Source organism: Gopherus flavomarginatus, chromosome 7, assembly GCF_025201925.1.
Source record: "Gopherus flavomarginatus isolate rGopFla2 chromosome 7, rGopFla2.mat.asm, whole genome shotgun sequence".
NCBI lineage: Eukaryota > Metazoa > Chordata > Testudines > Testudinidae > Gopherus > Gopherus flavomarginatus.
The window spans coordinates 45032100-45039762 of record NC_066623.1 but is presented as its reverse complement, the minus strand read 5'-3'; the positions used below and the strand labels follow the sequence as shown (position 1 = coordinate 45039762).

Sequence of the window (7663 nt, the reverse complement as noted above, 5' to 3'; positions counted from 1 at the left end):
GAGTATTGTGGCCCTCGCTGTTTTACTCAAAGTACTGTACAGGAACTTTTCAGGGGGATTAAGGCAAAATGCCACATTTATTAGTAATACAGGTATCAATTAATACTCTATGATATGCACTTGAGATATATATCACAGTCATGCATTCACGCACACAGACAGACATAAACACACTCCGTCTTGCTGTTGTTACCAACTAGTTGCTCCCCTTAACTGCACTGGCCAGGTGAGTTAGATGGGGCAGGGGTGGAGCCAGGCTTCTACCGATCCAAATCCATGGTCCGATGGTGACAAGACGAGATCCGGGGTCCTTCTGCAAGACACCTCGCATTTATAGCAGCTTCCCTCTTATGCAAATCTAGACCAGATTCAAAATCTGGGTCTGCGTCTATTGGTCTTTGTGCTGCTTTTCTCTGGGTGTTGTCCCAATGCTGCTCAAAGAGGATGTTTTCTAAAGAAGGTGCTTGCTTCTAATCCCTGAGGCCATCAATATGTTTGCTCTTCTTTATTGGGCCCACTTATCAAGTTGTATTGTCCTTTGCTCTGGCTCCCATTCCCCCTTCAACTGTTGTAGCTGTCTGGAGGTGGGTGTCTTCCAAGCCTCACTCATTCACACCTCATTCAGTCAATAGAGCAATTGATTACAGAGTGCGGGGGAAGATCTTATTCTACTTCTAGCAAAAAGGCACATGTTTTCTTTTACTTTAACTATACTATCCTTAGGGGCTATAACATTTGATACAAAGTTTTCTACCAATTTTCTATATAGGGATCTAATACAAAGTTGTATGAAAATAGAGAGGCACAATGCCAAGTCATATGAATTACAAAATAACATCATGCCGGATGCAATGTCATAAAGATAAAGATACTTAATACAAAATAACACAATGCAACGTTATAAAGATTTGTAGAGATAGTTAATACAGAGATTTCTCTACATCACCACTTTACGAGTTGTGCAGGCCTGCTGATGGCATTCGCGGGGCTTCTTGCTCGTGTGGATTCTCTGATGCTGAATAAGGTGAGAGCTGCGATTGAAGGTTTTCCCGCACTCACTGCATTCATAGGACACCTCCTGTGTGTGGATTCTCTGATGCCCAATAAGGTGCGAGCTGCGACTGAAAGTTTTCCCGCACTCATTGCATTCATAGGGCCTCTCCCCTGTGTGGATTCTCTGATGTTGAGAAAGGCCTGATCTGTAAGTGAAGTTTTTCCCACACTCAGCACATGCATTTTTTTTGCTTTTCCCTGCAGATTTCCTGCTGTATTCTGGTTTCCTTAAGGCCCTTCTGAGTTCCCTGACAGGAAATAAATTTATCCATTTTCTCCCCTGGCTCGTTTCCCTGCTCTTTTTCTGGTCTGTGCTGAACCTCACACGTCATTGCATCACCTGCTGTGATAGAGACAGAAACCTCAAACAGGGATGGAAAGGGGAAGGCCAAACCAAAACAAGTCCTGGAGAGAGGACAAATAAAAATCAGGAACTCAGCTCCCCCCAACAGGAGAGAGGAGGGGATCAATTCAGCCTTCACATCCCATCCAACTTCACAGGGGGAAGGGAGAAAGCTACTGCCCGGTGTCTGCTAGCATCTATAGGAAGCCTTGAGCTATATTTACCCTGCGGATGCGACCCCTGCTATGGACAATAATGAACTGAGAGACTTCCCAAGACCTTTGTAGGGCATCCTAGATGTTTCCTTCAGGCACTTACAGATTCTGAGTTGGTATAATGTTTCCTCATCTGTGCGGAGAGATCTCAGGATCTCTCTTTCCTCTGAACCCTGGAGCTCTGGGACCCATGGCTCTTCCCCTTGTTCCAGCTGGGAGATCATATCACGTTGGAAAACCAGAAACTCCGCTCAGATGAAAGAAAACAAAGGAGTTCAGTTGATTTCATACAACTTGATCATCAAAAACATTCTATTAATTTATCTTCAGTGCTTAGTGTGACCTAGTGTGCCTGGGGCAGTCCTCACTGAAAATGCCAAGGTCAGAGCAGGCTGAAAAAGGGAGAGCAGATGCTCCCCAAACTGGTGGTTAACAATGAAGTTAAACTCACTGACCAGTCACAAACTGTGCTTCTGATCCCACACACTGGTTAACGAGACTCTGAAAAAAGAAATCACACGGCCCCCTTTATTGCATGACAGTTCTCTGACTCCTAATCAGCAACTAGGTCCCGTACAGTGAGAGGTTATTTAAAAACTCTGCTCACTGTGATACAGCATGGCCAGAGGGCAGCAGGAGAGTGATCCTAATTGGATCCAGGAAGTGGGTGGGTAGAAGGTTAGCCACATTACCCAGGTTTGGATCTCATCCAAAATACCATGCTGCCAGCCAATCCTTTAGCAGTTAAACTAAATGTTTAGAAGAAAGAACAAATGAAAGAATGAAGTTAAATTCCATCCTTCCAGACAATTCTTTAGCATCTAAACTAAAGGTTTAAAAGAAAGAAAGACAGAAAGAATTTAAATGGAAAAGCAGTCAGATACATTCCAAAATGGATATATCAGGTTCTTAGCAGTATTGGTGAGTTGCTGGCTTGAAAGTCTGTCTGGAATGCATCCACAGTTTGGATGGGTCATTCAGTCCTTTGTTCCAGGGTTCAGTTTGTAGAGAAGTTGCTCCAGAGGTAGGAAGGGGGATTGAAGACAAGATGGAGATGATGCAGCTGCGCTTTATATTCCTTTTGCCATGTGACTTGTACTTCCTGTGTCCCAAACACAAGCTTCACAGCACATGGCATGGAAAAGCTTTGGAGGTTTCATTACACAGGCAAACACCGGCATGTCTTGCTGACTCAATAGGTGTATCCTCTTGGTCCATAGGTTCATTGTACAGCTGATGACCCTCAATGGGCCATCAAACATGCTAGGCAATGTTGATGCCAATATGTCTGGGGGTGTCACCCAGAAAAACTGCACAAGTCTGGAAATACAGATATACCTTACATATCTGTAACTCACAGTACAAAGGTGATAGAAACATAGAAACAAAATTATCATACTCAGCAAATCATAACATTCTCTCTGACACTTTACATGGCATACCTAGCATGATTCATTGCAATTTTATCAGATTATATTATTTTATTATTAATACCAAAAAGTGTCTCACAATTTCATGCAGTCTCACACTTGCTAAACTAGTGAATTCCCAGGACCAGTTCCCCAGGTCCTTGAAGATGCCAAACATTGTGCTTATGAGGGATTGAAATACCCACATATCTGCTGGGAACACACACACAGACACTGTGTCAATCTGTACCCCTGTGTTCACTCTTCTAAAAAATTATGATCAATTTTGTACCCAGTATGGCTTGTGAGGTATCATTAGAAAACGCATAACCTACTGAATATTATCCTCCTGTTAAAATGTGTAGTAACACTGTATGTAAAATTGTGAGATTTTACAGTATGATATTACTGAAAAAGTTACAGTTCTGGGGAACACCCACAGACCAGTTCCTCAGAGACAGAAAGGCAAACAGCTGGTAAAACAGCCATTCTCCTGCAGGGGGAAGGTGTGAAGACATTAAGGGCTGGTCTACACTACGGAGGGAAATCGATCTCAGATACGCAAATTCAGCTACGTGAATAACGGAACTGAAGTCGAATATCTAAGATCGGATTACTCACCCATCCTCACCGCTCGGGATCGATGTCCGCGGCTCTCCCTGTCAAATCAGCAACTCCGTTGGGGTTGGTGTTGTTCCGGAATTGATATAAGCGCGCTCGGGCATCGATATATGGCGTCTAGATGAGACGCCATATATCGAACCCCGAGCAATCGATTTTAACCTGCCGATACGGTTGGTAGTCTAGATGTAGCCTTACATTCCATCACAGGAACCTATTGAGGCTGTTGTGGAAAACGACCACAGGATTAATATTTGAATCAGCTCAGCCTGAGGCTCTTTTCTTGGTTACAAGCACGCAGGGGGCGACAGCTATTGGGAATACTGTTCCCGAGCTTAAAAATCACACAAGCCTTTTACAGCTTAAAAACCACAAACAATGACACATACGTTGAACGTTAATTTCCTTATTTGGAATATATTGCAAAATATGATGCAGGTCAAAAGCAAGCTGAACAATCAGTTTTCCATATTTGGCCTTTCCTGTTATTTTTATTACACCTGGTGATATGGGAGCAAGACTCTCCATGTTTCAAGAAATGTCACTACCAACCTAGGCCATTTTCACATGCTGGGGTGCAATCTAGATCAGCGAGGAGTTGTGTCATCTGTAATCCTGGGTGAGATTCAGTGTTCTGCTGCTGGAGCTCCCCTGTCTGGATACTCCCAGCCAGCGTTCAAGGACGCACTGAGTGTCTGTATGATAAGTAACCCTGGACTGGCAGCTCTGACTCCAGCCGCCTGCTTGTTACACCCCAAGCACATTCTGGTTTGGGTAGAGAAGGCTCAGGGTTTGAGAGAAGGCTGGGGGTAGAAAGCTTCTGTTCATTATGCTGGACCTAACCCCAGTTTTACTTGAGTAAAGAGGAGATATTTGACATTGTGTGATGCTGCTCCTGTGCTCTGTTCAAAAGTGTTCTGCAGCAGAGGAGGGTCTCTGGTAGTATGTATGTTACTGGCCTATTGGGGTGATGCTGAAACAGGACAGGGTACAGATGGCATTGTGGGGGTGGCATGAACCTTCACTCTTCATTTCCCCTTCCAAGAACAGAAGGGACACGAATCCTTACCCAGCAAGACCATCGTCTCATAGTTCCCCTGCATGACATCTCTGTAGAGGGCTCTCTGAGTGGAGTCCAGCAGAGTCCCCTCTTCCCTGGAGAAATACACAGACACCTCCTCGAAGGTTACCGGCCCCTGAAAGAGCAGGAGCCCAATACTCAGTACCTGCTGACCCACTCACAACCCCACTATTCACGGAACAGCAGCACCAGGGAAATGGAAGCTCCGGGAGGCACATGTTAACAGAGTCCCACCCCACCTTGCTTACAGCAGCCAGGAGGCATCAGAGGGTAGAAAGAGAGAACCTTTGTGTCTCCCATCTGACAGACAGAAGCAGGGTCTTCACATTTATCACATAGCTACTAGCCTGAGTTTAATATAGGAGATGGGGCTATCTCTGGACCCTGATAGTGGCTCCCTGGTAGGAATCCAAGCACTCTCCAAATAAAATATATGGAAGAAAGGGGAAGTCAATCATAAAGAATAGAAGTTAGAAGGTCAGAATTGTAGTGCCCATTAACAAAGGTTTAGAGAAAATAGAGCCTATCAAACTAACGGGATATCCTTATTGGATGAGATCAAAAGTTTGGTTGCAGCTAATAGTATTGATGTAATATACCTAAACTTCCGTAAGGGACATGACTTGATTAGCACAATATTTTTACTAAAAAAAACTAGAATGATACAAAATAAACACGGCATACATTAAATAGATTAAAAACTCTGATAGTAAATGGGGAACCATGATCGAGTGGATTTCTTTCTAGCAGGTTCCTGCAGGGATTGGTTCTTGGCCCTGTGCTATTTAACATTCTTATCCATGACTTAGAAGAGAGTACAAAATCATCACTGATAAAGTTTACAGTTGCCACAAAGATTGGGGTTGGTGGTAATTAATGAAATGTCAGTAGATTCAGGCTCCATCGCTGAGAGTCTGGGAAGTTGTCCCAGCCCTGGCTGGAGGGTTATTTCCTGTTCCACAAAGAGGGGAAGTTCCATTCCCAACTCCTGTGCCTTGAAATTAGGACCTATCTGACACTACACCCCCATATTCATCATAGTGGTATGATTATAATATGATTAGGACATAATTATGATCTATTTTGTAGAAGATGCATCATGTGTGGTGTCACTGGAAAAGTTCTGATTTGCTGAATATGATTATCCTATTTGTGTGCACATATCATGTTCGTATCTGAAGTTATGGATATTGACTCTGTATCTGTATTTCAAATGTGCTTACTCTGGGTAACACCCACAATGAGCCTTTCAGGTACAACAATGAAGAAGCCAGACAGTGCTGATGGCTCAACAAAGACAATGGACTGTGGAAGAGCTTAGCCTTCCTGTGAATGTTTCAGCCAGCCTATGAGTCATGGCTACTATGACTCAGCAGGGCCTGTGACCAGACCACATGACACTAAACTCCATTTTAGTACCTGTATTTTTCCACAAACTGGACTAGGAACTGAGTTTGGAACAAAAGGTTCCCACCATATGGAAAAGCTACATAAGGTGGGGTGTGACATCATCTCTTGGCCTCATTCTCCACACAAGAGAACTTCTGGAAACACCTGAGAAACAAAAACGGATGTGGGGGAAGTGCTGCTCCCAGGATCAAGAGATTTCTAGCTTGTGTATGGAAACTTGGGGGACTGCTTGTACCATCAGTCAGGGTGAGAAATTGCTAATTCAAATTCTATCCATCTAGTATGTTAGGCTTAGTCTGAGTTTTGGTTATTTGCTAAATAATCTGCTTTGATCTGTTTGTTATCACTTATAATCACTTAATCTATCTTTCTGCAGTTAATAAACTTGTTTGATGCTTTATCTTAACCAGCGTATTTTGAGTGAAGTGTCTGGGGAAAATCTCAGCTTGTTGTGCACATCTGTCCCATATCGAGGGGAAGGGGAACTACATTAATGAGCTTGCATTATAGAGATCCCTGTGCACTATAAGATGGTATCATTCTGGATTTATACTACAGCAAGTGTGCAAGGTTGGGGAGTGGGAAATTGGCTCTTGTCTTCTATCTGTCCTTGAGTGGCTTAGGTAACGCACTCAGGTAGCTTAGTTGGCTGCATGGCGCCACCTGCTGTTGTGTTGGGTGATAACAGGCCCTGGAGAGGCTGGCGAAATCTCCAGCAAAGCAGTGTGAGAAGGGCCAGCCCAGCGTGAGGGTTAGAGGACACAGCAGTTCCCAGAAGCTCCACAAACTGCCTCCTGGGGGTGACAACCCATCACGCCCTACACTACACAAGTCTCAGCAGGTTTGTCACATGCTGTCCCCTCCCTTTCTCCACCCGAGATATTTCCTGCTTCCCACCACCTCTAGCAATTCCCACCCTCTTATGCATTTACTGCTCCTCAACCTCCAAGCAGAGCCCGCCACCCTGATAATCTCTTACCTGAGCCAGCTCCATTGCAGCCATTTCCTTGCCCCTGGGAGGACGAGATGATCTGCAGCGAAACATGGATGTTATTCTCTGGCCTGCCGGGGTGAAAAGGGCAAGGTGTGAGAATTCAGACTAGGCTTTTGTCCATTCCCCAAGCCGATTCCCCCCAGCTTTTCCCCTGCTAATGCACAGTCTAGGTTCTAGCACACTGTGAAGCACAGGGTGACCTTATTCCAGTACAGGCCTAGCCCCCTCTCACCAGGGTGTTTCCCTCTGACACATGGGGAAACCCTTCCAGTAACAGTCTCTCTCTTACACGTATCAAGTTTGCGGACAACACCAAGCAGGGACTGGTTGTAAGTGCTTTGGAGGATTGGATTAAAATTCAAAATGATCTGGACAAACGGGAGAAATGATCTGAAATAAATAGGATCAAATTCAGTAGAGACAGTGCAAAGTACTCACGTGGAAGGAACAATCGATGCCAGAGAAGAGCAGAAACAAAGGAGTCACTTGGGGGATTTCCCTTTCATGTCCCCAAGGCAGCTGTCTCAGGTTACAAAT

At 44.5% G+C, this 7663-nt stretch overlaps 1 protein-coding gene across 1 annotated transcript; it reads right to left on the bottom strand.

Moving 5' to 3' along the window:
• Positions 1 to 314: 314 nt before the first annotated feature.
• Positions 315 to 7182, bottom strand: LOC127055883 (zinc finger protein 382-like). Its single transcript, XM_050963422.1, has 4 exons — positions 7112 to 7182; positions 4711 to 4837; positions 1715 to 1861; positions 315 to 1199 (listed from the first exon to the last, which is right to left on the bottom strand). The coding sequence occupies exons 1-4, from the start codon at positions 7175 to 7177 to the stop codon at positions 943 to 945; spliced, it is 597 nt and encodes a 198-aa protein (XP_050819379.1). The 5' UTR covers positions 7178 to 7182; the 3' UTR covers positions 315 to 942.
• Between the last annotated feature and the right edge of the window lie 481 nt (positions 7183 to 7663).